At 30.7% G+C, this 18,452-nt stretch overlaps 3 protein-coding genes across 4 annotated transcripts; all 3 read left to right on the forward strand.

Annotated features, from left to right (window-relative positions):
* Positions 1–3,206: 3,206 nt before the first annotated feature.
* LOC108563960 (type 2 phosphatidylinositol 4,5-bisphosphate 4-phosphatase) lies at positions 3,207–4,456 on the forward strand. Its single transcript, XM_017922804.1, has 4 exons — positions 3,207–3,445; positions 3,559–3,737; positions 3,798–4,007; positions 4,066–4,456. The coding sequence occupies exons 1-4, from the start codon at positions 3,370–3,372 to the stop codon at positions 4,345–4,347; spliced, it is 747 nt and encodes a 248-aa protein (XP_017778293.1). The 5' UTR covers positions 3,207–3,369; the 3' UTR covers positions 4,348–4,456.
* A 3,659-nt stretch (positions 4,457–8,115) lies between these two features.
* LOC108563963 (TPPP family protein CG45057-like) lies at positions 8,116–8,687 on the forward strand. Its single transcript, XM_017922809.1, has 2 exons — positions 8,116–8,401; positions 8,473–8,687. The coding sequence occupies exons 1-2, from the start codon at positions 8,217–8,219 to the stop codon at positions 8,645–8,647; spliced, it is 360 nt and encodes a 119-aa protein (XP_017778298.1). The 5' UTR covers positions 8,116–8,216; the 3' UTR covers positions 8,648–8,687.
* Positions 8,688–8,770: 83 nt separating this feature from the next.
* On the forward strand, positions 8,771–17,838 carry LOC108563962 (TPPP family protein CG45057-like). Of its 2 annotated transcripts, none has more exons than XM_017922806.1 (3): positions 8,771–8,869; positions 16,649–16,970; positions 17,396–17,833. In XM_017922806.1, the coding sequence occupies exons 2-3, from the start codon at positions 16,653–16,655 to the stop codon at positions 17,573–17,575; spliced, it is 498 nt and encodes a 165-aa protein (XP_017778295.1). In that variant the 5' UTR covers positions 8,771–8,869; positions 16,649–16,652; the 3' UTR covers positions 17,576–17,833. The 2 variants fall into 2 exon arrangements, with proteins under 2 accessions (XP_017778295.1, XP_017778297.1); XM_017922808.1 differs by lacking the exon at positions 8,771–8,869 and adding an exon at positions 11,462–11,553 and having other exon boundaries at positions 17,396–17,838.
* Positions 17,839–18,452: the final 614 nt, after the last annotated feature.

An 18,452-nucleotide genomic window follows, 5' to 3' on the forward strand; every position in this document is an offset into this window, starting at 1 on the left:
TTGGCTTGGTGCGATTGTTTATATGTATATTATTATTATTTAACACTTAATATGTTATATGCTGTTTAGGTACTAAGTGTAATTTCATTGAATAAACTACATACATATAACAAGCAAATGACTCTTATTGATTGATTCTGTTTAATTGTATATGTAATCAATAGCACCAAAATCCATATTACCCATGTTTTTTTTTTGTTTTCCAATACCTCGCATAGTGCGGTTCCGTCAATATGTTTGTAACCTGACTAATGGAGAAACTAAATAAAATAAACCGCACTGTATAAAGTTTTACAATTTATTTTTATTTATCTCAATTAAAATATGTGATTTGAAATTTTCGAACTGAAATGTATCGAATCCGGACTATTCGAAACCGCACTTGCGAGGTATTGCTGTACAAGAAACCTTTTCCTTGTCGATTTTATTCCATTTAATTCGTAACTACCAATGGTCAAAATGACCCGTTTATTAAATGTTTAAATAAAAATAGAACAAAATATAAATGTTTACAAAAAACACTAATTATTTAATGAATTTGATATTATTTAAAACTTATTTTATTGCCCAAAACAGTCTGGACAATCTCGTTTTTGAGTAAGTGATACAAATTGGTCTTTCCTATATGTTACAAAACGTTGCTGTTTTATTGTCGCTCTTGCTTGGACAAAAACAAACTCCCATAATTAAATTACAATAAAATGTGAATGAAAACAAATATCATGTGGGTCATTCAGACCCATTCGTAGTACCTAAATTATCCGAAAATTGTAATTAATATGAATTTATTTTTGTTCTTTGTAAACAGTACAAAATTCATTTCGTACTTTCCACCTTTGATACATATTAGGGCCAATAAAATAAGGCTGGACAATCTCTTTTTTGAGTAAGTGATACAAATTGGTCTTTTGTGTATGTCACAAAACGTTGCTGTTTTATTGTTGTTTATGCTTGGACAAAAACAAACTCCCATAATTAAATTACAATATAATGCGAATGAAGACAAATATTAGGTGGGTCATTCTGACCCATCCGTAGTACTTAAACTATCCAGAAATTGTAATCTACAATAATGATTGATTCTATTTGTTAGTTTTTACTAATATAATTTCTTTTAAACAAGTTCATGAAATGTCTTTGTACAGTTTTCTCTGATTGGATCAACTAACTTTGTAAATATGATGTGATTGTATATATATATATAATTGATCGTACTGCGTATAAAATAGCACGGATCGATGTGTGCTATGAAGGCCGGAAATAATGGAGACGTATTCCCCTTAATATCTGTGAAACATGGATTTCCACCGAAAGAAATAAAACAGTGTGATTTATGATGTCAAATCATCATCAAATTTTAACAAGCCATAATTCCTAACATTTCAGTAATATTGTTGTTATTATTAATATAGTGTATTAACGAACTAGAGACATCCACGGCGTCTCTTAGTCGGCTTATAAACATATACATCAGCATAAAGGAATTTCCACTGTGATCCCAATTCGATACACTTAATATAAATAAAGGGGACCAAGCGTAAACATTCCCATTGATACTCCTATACCTTTACTCCGAATTCAAGTTCTTATTATAAACACATAATAATCATTACACGTACAATCGTAATCAATCATCTCTTACATATATACAAATACATAGGATTTTGTCCCGGTCTTATAATAAACAAAACCATCAACGCTAAATCCCGTGGGAACACTTAATCATCAATATATACAAACCCTACTCCCGATCACAACTCCCACACCGTATTAATAAGAATTAACTTTGTAAGTAGAATTAGTATTTAGAATTAGTCTCATAAAAACCTAAGACGACAATAGTCTCAGTAAAACCTTCAAAGACGAATATATTTTCAACGGATAACCAAGTAAGGAATAAAGTTATGTAAAACCAAACGAATTTCATTAGATTCCCAACAACTGAGATTCCACAACGACAACACCAAACAATATTCCACTGTGTCCAGAATTCCATCCCTGGGACACGACAATATTAACTTTAATTCTTATATTAAATTGCTACATCAACAATCTATGGTTCAAAAATCCAATGTATTTGTATGAAAATATACATTTACTCTATGTTATTTGTCTTATTACCTTTGTTAAATATAATAATTTTGTATTCTAATATAACATATTTATTATTTTTAAGTACATGATAACAATTGACCAATTACACTGTGTCTACTATGTCGTGTCCCAGGGATGGAATTCTGGACACAGTAGAATATTGTCTGGTGTTGTCGTTGTGGAGTCTCAGTAGTTGGGAATTAAATAATTCAATTGGTTTAAAACAAATTTATTATAATTGGTACTCTTGGGGTCCTTTTCCAAGACAAGGTAATTACTTCAATAGGTTGACTAAAACTCTATCTGTTTTTGAAGGTTTTACTGAGACTAATTCTAAATAGTTATTCTACTTCCAAAGTTAATTCTTATTAATACAGGGTGGGAGTTGTGATCGGGAGTAGGGTTTCATTATATTGATGACTAAGCGTTCCCACGGGAATCGGCCTCGGTGGTTTTGTTTATTATAAGACCGGGACAAATTCCTATGCATTTCTTTATATGAAAAAGATGATCAATTACGATTGTACATGTAACGATCTTTATGTGTTTATAATAAGGACTTGAATTCGGTATAAGGGTATAGGAGTATCGATGAGAACGTTTATATTAAAGTGTATCGAACTGGAATCAACGTAGAGATTCGTTTATGCTAATGTTTATATAATAATGCGACTAAGAGACGCTTTGGATGTCTCTAGTTCGTTAATACACTATGCTAATAATAACAATTACAATAATAATGGTTGGACACAACAACTAATTCATGATAATTTAAACATTAAATATGAAATAAAAAAAATAGTCTTAATGATTGATGATAAATGTATTCATATAAATTTCATATAAATGTATTACACATTTTAAGGGCGCAAAGACAGCGCCTTTTGTATGTATGCAGAAAGATTTAGGATTTATGTGTGTTTTGAATATAAATAATAATTTCATGACAACTAGATTATAATAATTTGATAATTAGGTTTTAATTGGAGAGTTAAAAATAGTATAGAATTCGGTTGCATATATGATTGTATCTCTCTCTATATATATATATATTAATAGAGACAATTATAGAACATATTTTGTTTGTTGTTTTCTGTTGACAGCTGATTTATGAGTGGTGGCAGCACTGGCTATTAAAAACACCGCAGAAACTGTCAAAGTTGGACGAAATCTGCGGCGAAAGAATCTTCTCAGCGGTAGAGGAAGGAATTTTTTGGTTGGTGCCGTTCGTGTTTGTGCAAGTTTTACAAGGAAGGATTTTTCTGGATCATCATCATGGGAGACGGCAACGAAGGCGAGAAGCAGCCGCTCCTGAAGGACAAGAAGGCCAAACACAACGGGGACACCGATAGTACGTGATACATCTTTGTCTCTAACAAAACTGTGACTCATCTCCACTGCATCACATACTATTATCAATAAATGAACTAATAATGTTTAATATTCACTAACATTTTTCAACAGCCAACCAGACTACGACTGTCTCACCAATCGGTCCAGATGAACTGCCACCAGCCTTTTACCAGAGTCCTCCTGGTGCTGGTACCCCTATGGTCACTTGCAGAGTGTGCCAGGCCATGATTGATATATCCGGCAAGAGGGATCAGCATGTCGTTAAATGCTGCCAATGCAATGAAGCAACTGTAAGTGGTGATGAAATATGCATATTTTTTTTAATTGATAATACTAATTTCAATTTGCAGCCAATCAGAAATGCTCCACCTGGAAAGAAATATGTTAGGTGTCCATGCAATTGCCTCTTGATTTGCAAGAGCTCTTCTCAGAGGATTGCTTGCCCCAGGCCCAATTGCAAGAGGATCATCAATTTGGCCCCATCACCTGTTACACCTCCAGTTCCATCTATGCCAGGCATGTGCAGAGTGACTTGTGGCCATTGTCATGACACTTTCTTGGTAATTATCTTTTGGCCACTGATACTGACATTATCTTAATGTATCTCTCTTTTTGCAGTTTAATACATTAAATAACGCCCTAGCTAGATGTCCGCACTGCCGAAAGGTGTCGAGCGTGGGTCCGGATTACTCGAAGGGACGTGGTAATGTTTTTATAACTTTGAGTTTAATTTTCTTGGCCATCGGCGTCGGCGTGACGGCCGGGACGTACATGTACGCCCGCAATCACAGCGGAATCTACGTTGCGTACGTCGGTGCTTTCATAATTGCCATACTTCTTTTCTTGCGAAGTATCTACTATTACACTATGAAAGTGAGCGCTATAGATGGACCAATGTAAGTGGTGCAGTGCAGACAAATACGGGGCAAAGATATATTGTGTTAAAAGATTAAAAAAAAAAAACTTAGGTGTAGCTTGTAGAATTTTATATTTACTACCTAAATGTAAGGATAAAAAAATATGCTATGCGGAAAGCCTTCATATATATATTCACTAGGTGATTTTTTTATTCAATTAATTAGTTTATGTTTACTACATATAAGCTTTACAACTTCCTTTTCCCCAATTTACAAACAACTCATATTATTATTTTTTAATTTGCACATATCTATATATTTTTTTATCGGATTCGCTTTTAAATAAATTATTATTATTATTACTATTATTTTCTAGTGATTGTATAGCAAAGAAATATATGTTTATCGATTGAGAATTTATGTTGTTATTTTCTTTCGCCGCAAAAGTAAAATTCTACAAGCGACCACCGATGGCTGTGTGCACTCTATGCTAATACTTGGTTTAATGTTGGACGCGTCTCCCGAAGTGCACGAATTTCTATTATAATATTATTATTTTTTTTTGCTATTACGATTTACTATACTATCTTCATCATTAGAAAATACTATATATACATACACATGCGAGGTGATTGATTTGGAAACGCAATTCGATCAAAACCCGAAGAATGGTATATTTTTATTATCTGCATCGGAAATGAATGATTTTGGACAAAGTACAGTATGTGATAAAAACCATTGGCATGGAGGAGGAGAGAAGCAACTATAATTGAAAATATAACCAACTAATCGAATCTTGACTCGTACAATATTCTAAAAGAATGAATTAAATAATAATTGGCAATTAGGCAACTGAAAGTGCATTGTATTCTAATTAAGCGAGAAAACACGAATCAAAGCAACAGTAACTTTTATATACTCGATAAAATTACTAAGACTTGATTCCTCGTATAGAAAACGAACAATAAATGTGCTTTAATTAAACAAAATTGTAGCGTTTCATTACTATTATTATATTTAATTGAAAGCATTGAATTTCGTTGCTGAACCGATAATAATGATGAAAGTATCAAATTTTGCGATGTTTATTATTAAAACCATGACACACAACAAAACCAAATGTACGAGCTTAGCAGATTTTTTACACCTCGTCGGTGATGATGATTATTAATATTCGTTTTCTTATGATATATTATATTAATCTTTGCGTTTAGTTATAACATGAAATTATATATGCCACATTCCGTAAATGGAAATTTCTTTCTTAATTTTTTTTTTGTAGTTTGACTGATTTTTTTTTAATTATCACTTGTGTTGTTTCTGTTTCGTTCTTTTTTTTTTTTGATCTTAAGATTGGAACCACTTTTGTGATTTGTATATAAGAATAAATAAACCAAAAAAAAAAAACATAAATTAATAAATAAATAAAATGTAACAAATTTGTATGGACAGATTCTATATGTATAATATCGTGCGGGGGAGTTTAGTATTGTGTATTCAAACAACATTTTTTTTTGTAACATTACTCTGTATAACTATGTAAGATCAAATGTGATCGATGAAATATATTGTACAATATTTTTCATGACTTCATTTCATTTTTTACTCATTTAAAAGTTAAGAAAAAATATGGGACATATAGTGGTCAGTTAACGAACTATTCGGATTACGATCGCTTTTTCAAAACACGCTAAAGATTTTTTGTGTTCAAACAATATAATCCATATATACAGGGTGACCCAATTGAACTGCAATCAACTTAAAACTGCTATAACTTTCGAACCGCTGGCAACGCTGTGTCCATATTTCGCCTAATGATAGCTGATTTTGTTGTTTACAAGCCTGGGGAAGCATTTGCATCTCAGTTTTTTTAGAAAAAAAATATCCGTGATAGAATTCAAACGTAATAGTGTGATAGCCCAATATTTGAGCAGAAAACCGAAAGTGGCTATTGTTAGAGCCCTCGGAATAGTTTAATGTGAATAAATCTTTTGTGTCTCGAACCATAACAAGTAATTGTATTGAACTTTCTACTTCTGGAAGCTAACGCTAGTGGTGTTATGAAACTTAAAACACTTCTTAAATCGATGATAGGTTAACGAACAATTCATGTAGTTTTTGAATGTATTTTGTTAACTGTATATCGTACACTTTTCGACTTTGTACTATGAAACAGTATTCATATTTGATCAGTATATTTTCAAATAAGTTAGATCCAGATCCAGGTAAGTATGATGATTATAAGAATGTGGACACTTATTAAAGTAATTCAAATTGCTACTGCTCATAATCATGAAGTAATCATTTAACTCTTTAAGGGGCGTTGGTACACGCATTGTGTCACCTTTTGAACATACCTAGTAGTGGGGCTTTATTATAATTTTCTAGAAAATGTACAGAAAAAGAAGAATTACCCTTTAATTTGATTGGTATGTCAAGGTATGAATTTTTATAGTCTGATCCCGAAAAACCTGATACTTACAATTTGTGGGGGCTGATAAACCCGAAAAGGGGTAGAAATAGAGCCAAAGAGAATTTAATCAATAACAATTTGGTATAAATCTCTTTATTAAAAAAAATATAATAAAAAGTTGTCTGATTCAGTTGTCTAGAAATTTGTTTGTAGGAGCGTTTCTCAACTTGTTTGTTGCGCGACCCAACATATTTGTTTGTACTTGTATTGTGTGACACAATCACCAATTCCTCGATTTGACACATCGTGACAGCTGTCATTTATCATAGGTTGAGAAACGCTGCTCTATAGTTTTGAGTCATTAAACTGTTAAATACAAAACTGTTGATGTACTTGGACTTAACATCAATTAACATTACTTTTTTTAATAAAAATTTATTGTGTTAATGACATTATATACAATTATTTACAATTTGATAATTATATTTCGATTTTGAAATGTAATTATTGCATTTATATAAAAAATAAAATACGAAGAATTTCATCTTATACTTTTATTGATGTCCCCAAGATTCCTCCTACACCAATATAAATTAGTGATTGAATTATATATGAGCATTTTCGTAGACACATTAGTCTGCGTTAAACCCCAGCTTTTAAATTATTCTCTACAAAATTAGTCTTGCACTTAAATTATCCACGAGCTGAAATTCTGGGGTTGAAAATTACGTTGACGATGGTTTTTTAATGAAGATACACCTAATTCGTTTGCTGCATAAAAAAATGTTTACAGTGCAAATGAAGACGAATGAGACATTATTTAAAATAAATTGAATTTATAATATAACTATTTTCTAAATGCTTTTTTATGGATTAATATAAAAAATTAAAAAATATCAAATGCTTATTTTCTTGGAGGATTTAAAGAAGTGCAAAATAGAGAAATTTGCTGCATACTTATTATTAGTATTAGTGCAATAATATTTAAATGTAAGAAACTACTGAATCTTTTATAAATTACATCTTAAATACGTTTAAATCTAAACTAAAATGAGCTAAAAAAAAGACTAAACAGAAAAATTATTTTCATTCAACTATGAACTAGTTTGTGGTCAATATATGTTGTGTATTAAGATTTAGTAACTTTCAATTTTAAAATTAAGAATCGATTTAATAAATGAGATTTTAAAATATTCAAGAAATGTGCTAGTTTCAATTATTTACCTCTCCAAGTTTTAGCGTAGTTAATGGGATATTTTTAAAATTCATGCATTCTAAAGCTTTTAGTGTAAATTTTAAATTTGAATGATGATTCATTTGTAGAAGTCTAATCCAAAATTTGAGATTAATCATTTTAGAGTTTACATCATAGTCAGCTGTAAGATTGTGACTGTTCAATTAGTATAATGACAATTGAACTGTGGCTTAAGTTGTGACTAGGAGACGGAGTTTGTTATTGATCATTTGTTGTGTCATCGATTGTCATCATCGTCATCATAATGTCGACATCAAAATTGTTAGTGATGCAAGAGCAGTTCGTGCTGTTCTCGAAGTTCGGGGATCCAAGGTCTGATGGAAGAACGATCACGCTGACCCAGAGCGACAAGTGGATGAAGCAGGCCCTGGTGCTGGACGGCAAGAAGGTCACCCTCACCGATACCGGAGTCTGCTTCAACAAATTCAAGTAGACATTCAGACTTTGTGAATTCTCGTAAAACGACAACATCATCAACAAACCAAGGTTTCTGATTTCAGATCTCGGACAATAAACTATCAGGACTTCATGCGATATATCGACGATTTGGCCAAGGAGAAGGGTATGGACACGGATGAGCTGAAGCATATGATGCTGACGTGCGGACCTCCCGGTACCAGCAAGATCACGTCTGGAGCCGTGGCCGGATCAAAGACGGAAGTCCACAAGAGCTAGAGGAAGGAATCTCGGCAAGGATGGATCTCTTTTCTAGGTCAATAAATAGCCTATAGCTGGAAATAGGAACGCGATAAAGTGCGTGTAAGGCGCGCAGGACCGACGCCGATGGTTTCCGTTCGTTCGCTCAGCGTTGTTAGTTCGTTCATGTTCACGCGATTTAGTGGAATCCGCGACGCGAATTAGTTAACAGACAAAAAAAATACATACACAAGCTACAAGGTAAGATATTTACTTACTAATCTTTACATTTTGCGATAACCAACAATTATATTTAACCATTGCTGAACCAGATAAGAACACTCAAACTTCTCGAAAACAAACAAAGCAATAATAGCTGAAAATTAAATATTTGCTTTTAATTCAATGTAAAACATTAATCTTATGAAGTAAATAATAATATTTACCAAAACATATAGAAAAACTTCGATTGAATTGATATAAAAACATATACAGTGAAACCTCGCTTAACGAGCATCTCACATAATGAGCATTTCGCTTAACGAGCAAAATTAATTGTAAGAAAAATGACTCGTTTCGTATAACGAGTGATGATGAGAAGAGAAGTCCCAGATTGCGCGCCTTCTACATCATTTTTATATGTTTCAATATATGAGTAAAAATCCGGAAATAAATATAAATTTGCAATATAAATGTGGTGTGTATCTTTCAAACTAAAAAGAAATATGATAATTTTTGTTACTTAAAATTGATGTTAAAACAAACTCGTAAGTCTAAACTAATTGAAAGTAATTAAAATTATGTAAATTTTATTTTGTTTTGCTTGATTCGCATTTATTTTTTGTGCTTCCGTAATATCCGCATCAGAAGGATGACTCATCCCGGATGAAAATAGGAAGGAAATGAATTTGAAATTACTTAGGGTAGGGCCAGAAAGCGAGAGGGGTGGGACGAAGTTATTAGGCGCGAAACATTAAAATCCGGTCACCCGAAATGCGAGTGTGAGCAAACACACGCACGCAGAAAAAGGACAACGAATAAATAACAACAAAAAAAACGACAATTGAAAAGCATGACATCATCGATAATAAATTAAAAAAATAGACGTCGTTAATCAACGTTTAGATAAAGTGTGCATATTCGAAATGTCAATGTTGCGGACACATATTTTTTTTTATATGTATATATAATTCGTGTTACAATTTCCTTATACATATGCACTACTGTTTTTTTTTTGTTTCAATTTGAATCACCTAAATCTGTATTTGGGGACTGTTGTTTAATAAGTAGAGAATTATAAATTATTGTTTTTTTTCTTTGTTACAATTTGAAACGTTCAATTCTGTATTTGGATCTGTCGTTTATTAAGTATAGAATTCTAAATAAATTCTTACATTTTTTTTTCTCTGCACTTTGATTAATTAAATCATTTTTATACACTTATGTAATTCAAAATAAATTCTTCCTGTTTTTCATTTCGATTGAATTTTGCAGTCGATTTTTTTTGTCAATTTTGAATTATTCAAGATATTTTTCTTTTCAAACTGAATCATTTGAAATCGTTGTTTAATAACTTTTCAAAAGAAATTCTGTTCTGTTAAATTTGAAACTGTCGTTTGATAAATATGAAATTCACAATACATATTTTTTCTTTTCAACTTAATCATTTCATTCTGTATTTATTATGGAACTGTCATAAGTAGAGATATTTCAATAAATTCTTATCAATCTTTGAATAATTGAAATTATTTTCAATATTTACTTTTTTCACATAAAGAAACAACATTTTGATATTTCTTTAATAAGTTTGGAAAATTCTAATTGAATTCACACAATGAACCCTGCAAATTAATTCGTGAAGGCATTTTGTCAATTGAGAATTAAAGCTTCAGAAATACTTTTTTCACATAAAGAAACAACATTTGGATCTTTCCTTAATAAGTTTGGAAAACTCTAAATGAATTCTCATAAAGAGCGCTGCAAATTAATTCGTGAAGGCATTTTGTCAATTGAGAATTAAAGCTTCAGAAATACTTTTTTAACATAAAAAACAACATATTCTCACGATTTATGTAAATATGTACTTATTCCATTTATTCAATCTATTTGTAATTATATAACATAACATCTTTCAATAACTTAACTTTATTACTGTACTAAATTCGTGTATAAATATAAAATTTAAAAGTGAATAAAAATTAGAAAAGAGAAAAGTTTAAATACTTAACTTTCCTCTTTTCTAATTAAAACGGAATTGAAATAAATGAATTAAAGTAATTGAATTTAATTAGAAAATATGTAAATATTACGTCTCCATTTTTTATTCACATTATATCGTTTAATTATGATTTTTTTTTGTTAGATATATCTAGAATTTATTTAAGCTCATGAAACTGTGTCAAATATTATCTGATATTTCTGTTCGATGAGTCCCTCATCTCTACAAATTCTCATAAAACACTCAAATTTAATGTTAGGTATTATGTCATGGGATGAAAATAAACGCGCGATGATGAACTATCTCTCCTTCTTTCTCTTTGGCATCATATGTGTACACATGCATATATCTTCGTGTTGCTGCTTTTTTTTTTTTTGTTTTGTCCTTTCTCTCTATATATTTTCTCGTCTCCCCTCTATATAAATATCTTCTTTCTTTTTTCTTCACGCACATGCAAACAATTTTTGTTTAATGTGCCAGAAGCTTGCATGCGCATGTTAATCGATCGTCCGTCGTCCCCGTTTCGAACGGTACAATGGACAAGTGTAATTAAAATTTGCTCAGAAACTTACGGAATTACATCACAGCACGAATAATTCGGAGCGTAGATTGGTTATTGTGTACTTTTTACTGGGTCAATGATGTAATAATTGATGTTTACAAACTCAAAAACTTACCAATAAATAATAGATATAAGATGTAAAGGGAGCTGCAAAACGAGAAGAAGGTAAAAGTAAATTGTTGGAAATTATTTGTTATTGAAGATATTGGAATTATGTATCTTTTAATTGATTTATTAGCTTAATTTTTACCCTTTGATACCTGACCATAGTTAAAATAAAGAAATTAAAATGTTTCTTTTGATTTCTATTAAAACACATTAAAATAAAGTTGCCTATAAATTTTTATTAAATCGTATAATAAGTGAATTATAGTGATTTAGATTACAAAAAACGGATCAATTTTCATATATATATATATATTTAGTAATAATATTATTATATAAACTTATTTCATGGTAATCTGCTATACAATGTTTATTTTCGTTACAACATAAAAACATCTGTACAGAAGTGACAAGTATTACTTGAATGTAGGTTTATACTAACTTGGTGTTTCCAATTGCAAAGCAAATCATTTAGTATAGAATATAAAGATTACATTTAAGTACCAACAAGTATTTAAGTCTGCTTCATATATCTTGATAATTTAAATAGTGACATAAATGTGTCGGTCAAAGGGTTAAAGAAAAATTAGAGAAAATAGTAATTATGAATAAACTTTAAGGAGTTTAAGACTTTATAGAAGATTATCCCTCAAAATTATCTTTGATTATTTTGAATTTTATGTAATACTAATTCAAAAGTATACTTCATAATAATTTTTATAACATTCATGATTCTTCACTATTTATCTACACGCCGTCTATTGAAAGTAATTAAAGATTGTATTTTTTATTAATAGAAATAATTAGTAAGTATTTCAATACATAAAATCTATTAATTTCAAAATACTTAAAAATAAATATAAATGTTAGTAAAAGAAAGATTATCATTTTACGAACCAGTTTTGCTAAATCAGAGTTATTCAACCTTTTTCAACTTACTACACACTTAAACCTATAGTTAAACTTCCGCGACACACTTAAATTATAATTTTGTTTTTTTCATTTCTAGACTTATTGAGCTCTGTACTTCTTGGGATTATAATTTAAAAATATTACTCAGTGCACCGGTTGAAAATCTAAATTCTAAATCATGATCTTGTCTGAAATTAGATTAATTCAATACTGTTATTAGGTCTTAAAGAATGAACGTGAAGAACGATTGTGAACTAAAAATTTGGTTTATTATATCTCAAAGTACAAGAAGTAGTATAATTAACCATAGTATGTGTCAAAGGCGTTTTTTACAGTTCTGCTAACCTTACTGATATTTCACTTGTAGTTTGAGGTGTATTCGCTTCCACTGCAGCATTCACTTCATAATTTTGAAGATCAAAATCTCCAGACCTAATCTTTTGAAACTAGCTACGTACTGTGCGTTCACTAGCCTTATCCTTGCCTAAAACTTCATTGATACTTTGAGTTCACTGCGCTGCATTGGTATTTGATAGAACTCGTATTTGAAAAATAAAACGCTAATTTGACGCAATTTGAGAGATAATCACAAACCGAAACGTATAAGATTGATGAAGTACCTTTGCAATAAAGAAGAACTGTTAAAGTAAAATATCGGAGATATTGGGTATAAAAATTGATACTTCGGACATTTCATGCTTAATCTAGATTATCAGAATCAAGAAAAAATGTTATATTTTTGTAAATTGGTATAATCTATTGCATGTCACGTAGTAATAAAAGCTGCATAATAAATGGGAGAGCTTTAGAAATGTGGCATTGATGGATTAAATGGACGAAATGAAAGAAATAATCTCATAGTAATTCGCTTGAGTGATTAAGAGTAAATCAGATTAAAGTCTTTGAAATCGTCTAGGAAAATTGATATTCATAATTTAATTACTTTCATTTTCATTGTAAATAAAAATATTTATTGTAGTTAAAAAATAATCATGACCAAATTGTTTACTTTTAACATCTTGTGTTTTATAATAATCAAATACAAATCATTAAATCTTAAAAAAAATATATAATTGTTATGAAGATTTGGGGTCATTGAGATATTACTTTCTACTAAATTTATTGCTATATGTGTGACACTTAAGTTGTTGTTGTTATACGTCTGTTTCTTTTCGTAACTTTCTTTGCCTTTTCAATTTGAAGGTACAACATCTATTTTCTTATTTGCGAAGTATCTTTTCAATTAGAATCTTAACACTTAACAGTTTTCCAATGTTGATTTAAATGTATTGAAATACCCGTATAAAAAGGTATTCTGTTTCTAAGCTTAAGAGTTTAACAGAAAATCATGAATCATAAATATGATTTAAAAATTAGTATTTGTAAGAACTAAAGTTTTTGTTAATAATTCTATTTTTAATATGAAAGAAGAAAAATTGAGTAGCAAAAAATATTGTGAAAAATAAACAGAATCAATGTATGTTACAAAACTACTGGAATCATCGTTTGTTCATCGATCGTTCAAACAGATTACACACAAGAGGACAACGGAAAGCGAAGCAGTTTATCGCAATCGTCGACAGTTCCCCTCCTTAGACAATTATAATGGGATTCGATGCAACATCTCCCTTTGCTCTCACTATTTTTAGAGCAATCAATAAAACCCGAGCATTTTTATTCCTCTGCATGTAATAAATATCGTTCTCCTATATTTCCAACACATTTTTTCATTTTCATGCTTCGTATGAGATTTTGCAATGTATTTTTGAAGCGCCTTAAACTAAACTCTTGTTATAAATAAGCCAGAAGCTTCGGCGTTTCCGTAAATATTTACAATCATTCTAATACGAAACGTTTGAAAACCAATGAAAACATATATTAAACACTAAATACAGTGGTCGATTAGTTAACGAACGTACATCTTGACGTTACTTTTTGAAGCTGGAGGTGATATTAAACTTAAGACGCTTATTAAATCGATTTTCGGTTTACGAACAATTCGGTTAACGAACATCATCTTTAAAGGGATTACTTTTGTAGAACTTTGTTGTGAATTGAAAACTTCGTATATTCGTGTTTTTTTTATAAAACGTTAATTTGTGAAAAGTTAAACATTACATTATTATTATTATTGTTATCGTCGACCGCAGCCGTTGTTTATCTATTGATACCAGATTTATCTTTCCATTAGCTACATACATAATTATAGATAAAGTCATTTTATTTGTTTATCAACGCTGTTGCCTAATTACTACAACGATATTTTTCTCTTATTGTTTTAATTATATTGGTTCACCTTGTTTATTTATAACTTAGTTTTTGTTATATCAAGATAAAAAAGAAATTCGAAATATAAGTTATAGTGTGTACATAATTATACAATTTTCAACTGTATATTATTGCAATTTTCGTTTAAAATATTTAGAAAATACACAATAGTTTGCGTATGCGTTTAATTCTCACTTTTTAACAATTTATATGACTGAAGAAACGTTTTTTGAGTGCTAAAGTTGCAAAATTCTTGAGCTAACTTGGTTGCGAAATAGTCTCTCTTTATAACGAATATTCTGGTTTAAATGTGTCATTACGAGAACAAATTATACAACAAATTCATTGTTGAGTAACCAAATTATAGCTAAATATTCACTCTTTATAAAAAGTGCTATAATTATATCATTTAGTCGTAATACACTGTCAAACTCAAAGAAACGTTTATGGAAGTTTCTTTATATTTTTGCTTAAATCGCGAAAAGTATGAGCGAGAAATCGATTGCTGAGCAATTAAATTAAATCTAAATATTTAGTGTATCGTTTGTCATTTAGCCATAATTCTCTTGTTTAACTAGAAAAAAAGTTTATGTAAGTTTTAAAAAATCAGTTTCTTTCCATTTTTGTTTATATCTCTAAAAGTATGTGCTACACATGTAATATTGAGCAACCAAATTAAAACTAAATATGTGTGAACTGGTATTGTATCGTTTTTCATTTAGCCGAAATTTACTGTCAAACTTGAAGAAACTTGTATGTTTAAGTACATTTTCTTATAACATATTCAAAATTGAACACAATGTTTCAAACATTTACACCAGACAATAAAAAATATTAATTAACTATTGAAAAAGCTATATTCCTTTTTATTTAATGAATTAATATTAATCTATGTATTGATACTACTTTATATTTTGTATCAGATTTTCATATTTTTGGTTACACAATTTCAAGGATTAATAAAAAATATCAACATTCAATAAATTTAAAAATTAGTCACTTTATTCAAATCTGAGTACAATCAGCATATTTGAATAATTAGAAATGAGATGTTTCATTCATAATAGGTAATAAATTATGAGTTTCTTCATCGGAACAATCAATAAAATCCTATATATTCTTAAACTTTTTCTTGTTATTTATCGCTGTTTCTTTCTATAACTTCTTTTGGCTCTTCACCAACTAGTTTCTTATCTGTTTTTCAACTAGAGCCTTTGGATAATTTATGTTTTACAGTTTTTTTTTTATATTTTCGTAGTAACAGTTACCAAAACTTAATTTTAAATGAATGTACTGGAGCTCCTTTTGTCTCCTAATTACAGTTAATTGTATCAATTACTTTTGTAATTGATCAATATGTTTTTTTAAATAAACGTTTATATAAATAGCAATTGAGCAATCTCTTAATTCGATGATGTCAATGCTTTCTCTATGATATCATTTGATTGAGAACTTAATGAGTTTTATGTGCGAGCAATATCAATGCCAACTACGATAATAATAATAATTATATAACGAATTCGAATTTATATTTTTAAGGTCAAGCTTGTTACCACCTATTGCAGCAGCAAGAATCATCGCTATTAATAGGAAGTTGCGTTTTAACTCCATACTGAATAACAATTTTACTTGAGGATAGAAAAGCAATGTTCTTTTTTTGTATGGAGAAAAAAGAAACGCTTGCGTTTAAAAATAACCTTCTCAATATTCATCGAGTATCACTTCTATTTCTAGAATTATGAATTCGTGCTTCGGGTGATAAGAATATATATTTCTTCATATTACTTATGATTTTTTTTTTATTCTATTCGAACGTTGTTTATTTGCTTTTTAAAGTGAAATATTAATAGTATCAATGATGATTTTTGTTACTTATGTAGTTTAATGGTGAAGAAATTCGTTCGTTTCGTAACACTGAAATTGCTTCGTGAATTTCCCAATCTCGCTGATACTGATTGAATTTTGTTCGTTCCAGAATCATGGAAGCGGAAAATTCAACGATGACTTTCGAGGAGGCCTTCAAGGCGTTCTCCAAATTCGGTGACATCAAATCCGACGGAAAGAGCATCTCCCTTTCCCAAAGCGATAAATGGATGAAGCAGGCGAAAGTGATCGACGGCAAGACCATCACCACCACCGACACCGGCATCTACTTCAAGAAGCTAAAGTCCCTGAAGGTTTCCCTTCCCGATTACAACAAATTCCTGGAGGATTTGGCCAAGGCGAAGAAGCAGACCGTCGAAGACATGAAGACGAAGATGACTTCGTGCGGAGCTCCAGGTTTCAGCGGAACCGGCGTAAGTTAATTACATGATATTGCCTTCTTTACTAAAACTTTGTAACACGACGGGTGAGATCGTCTGCTTCCGGTTGGGCGTGTGTCCCTGACGTGGGAAAGTTCTGGGCGCCATTTCCTTTTGTTGAGACGAAGAATTTGCTCTCCTCAAAGCAGCAAACTTCTTCTCCTACAATAGGCCTTGGCTCCTCTAGAGCACCAACACAGTCTTCTTGGAGCACACTTATCTACCGGAGCCCTTCGCGGTTCCAGACTCACACTAATATATAAATCTCTTCTCTACTGCAGACCTCAACCGTCTTCTTTCACGGTTCGATCTGATCTCTCCGCAATTCTGGAGTGATAATTGTACGAAGGATCGTAGTTTACAATGTTGATAACTTTACAACGTTACAACTTAATTACTAATGTTAAATAATTTTTTAGGTGGCCAAAGGCAACAGCACCGTTAACAGGTTGACAGACACCTCGAAGTACACCGGAACCCACAAGCAGCGCTTCGACGATTCCGGAAAGGGCAAAGGCATCGCCGGAAGAGTGGAGCAGGTCGACGGTTCCGGTTACGTTTCCGGATACCAGAACAAAGACTCCTTCGGCAAAGCCTAAACGATTTACACGAATAGTGCACAAACCGAATTTTGTTAAGTGCGGATGAGAGTTTGAGAACGTGGATGTTTTCAAAATTTATATTTTTAGGTGGAATTGTATAAAAGAGAATATGTATACAACGTTTGGGGGGATGCAGCTTTAACGCCTACTATTTAACTACTTTACTTTTAAATCTTAAAGCTTTGTCAATTTTTTCAGTAGACTGCGTTTGTAAATTCAAATTTTTCAATAATAAATTAAGCAATTTGAACACATTTAGATTATGATAGTTTGTCTGCACTGAGGATTAGTTATTTTGTAATCCTCGTTTCACGTAGATTTATTTATTGCCATTTTTATTGTAATTTTTAAAATCAATAAATATACTATTATTTTGTTTACTTACATCCTACCTTTTTCATAATAAATATGTTCCTTTCCTATATTTTGTATTTAGTTGTAATTTACACAAATCTTTCATAATTATGATCAGAAAATTACATCAAAGAACGTTCAACATTAAAATACAATATTATAAGATTTAATCAATCCCGACAATCAAATTTCAAACCGACAACTATAATCCCGACAATATCAAAATTCCGAACATTTTTGCACATTTTTGTAATCTTTCATCTCAATTCGTGAAACACATTCAACTTTATTACTGCCTTTTTGTGACGAAATTATTTCGCAAATTTTTATTTTTGCAAAGATTTTAATTAAGTCCGATAAAACACAGGTTTTACTCTAAACAATATAGAAAATTGATACTGTCGAGATTATGGTTGGCGGGATTCGACTGTTGGGATTTTGATCCTAACCGATACAAAGAAACCTAGAAATAATTCTTCAATGTCAGTATGAAATTGATACAATTATTAAAATTTACAAC

This window comes from Nicrophorus vespilloides, unplaced genomic scaffold (assembly GCF_001412225.1).
Source record: "Nicrophorus vespilloides isolate i.1.1-1 unplaced genomic scaffold, Nicve_v1.0, whole genome shotgun sequence".
NCBI classification, from domain to species: domain Eukaryota; kingdom Metazoa; phylum Arthropoda; class Insecta; order Coleoptera; family Silphidae; genus Nicrophorus; species Nicrophorus vespilloides.

Excerpts from the sequence above, each read along its gene's own strand:
- LOC108563960 (XM_017922804.1), top strand. The coding sequence starts at position 3,370 with ATGGGAGACGGCAACGAAGGCGAGAAGCAGCCGCTCCTGAAGGACAAG. Across the intron at positions 3,446-3,558 it reads ACACAACGGGGACACCGATA|CCAACCAGACTACGACTGTC; the intron begins GTACGTGATACA and ends ATTTTTCAACAG. Across the intron at positions 3,738-3,797 it reads GCCAATGCAATGAAGCAACT|CCAATCAGAAATGCTCCACC; the intron begins GTAAGTGGTGAT and ends TTCAATTTGCAG.
- LOC108563963 (XM_017922809.1), top strand. The coding sequence starts at position 8,217 with ATGTCGACATCAAAATTGTTAGTGATGCAAGAGCAGTTCGTGCTGTTC. Across the intron at positions 8,402-8,472 it reads GTCTGCTTCAACAAATTCAA|ATCTCGGACAATAAACTATC; the intron begins GTAGACATTCAG and ends TTCTGATTTCAG.
- LOC108563962 (XM_017922806.1), top strand. The coding sequence starts at position 16,653 with ATGGAAGCGGAAAATTCAACGATGACTTTCGAGGAGGCCTTCAAGGCG. Across the intron at positions 16,971-17,395 it reads CAGGTTTCAGCGGAACCGGC|GTGGCCAAAGGCAACAGCAC; the intron begins GTAAGTTAATTA and ends ATAATTTTTTAG.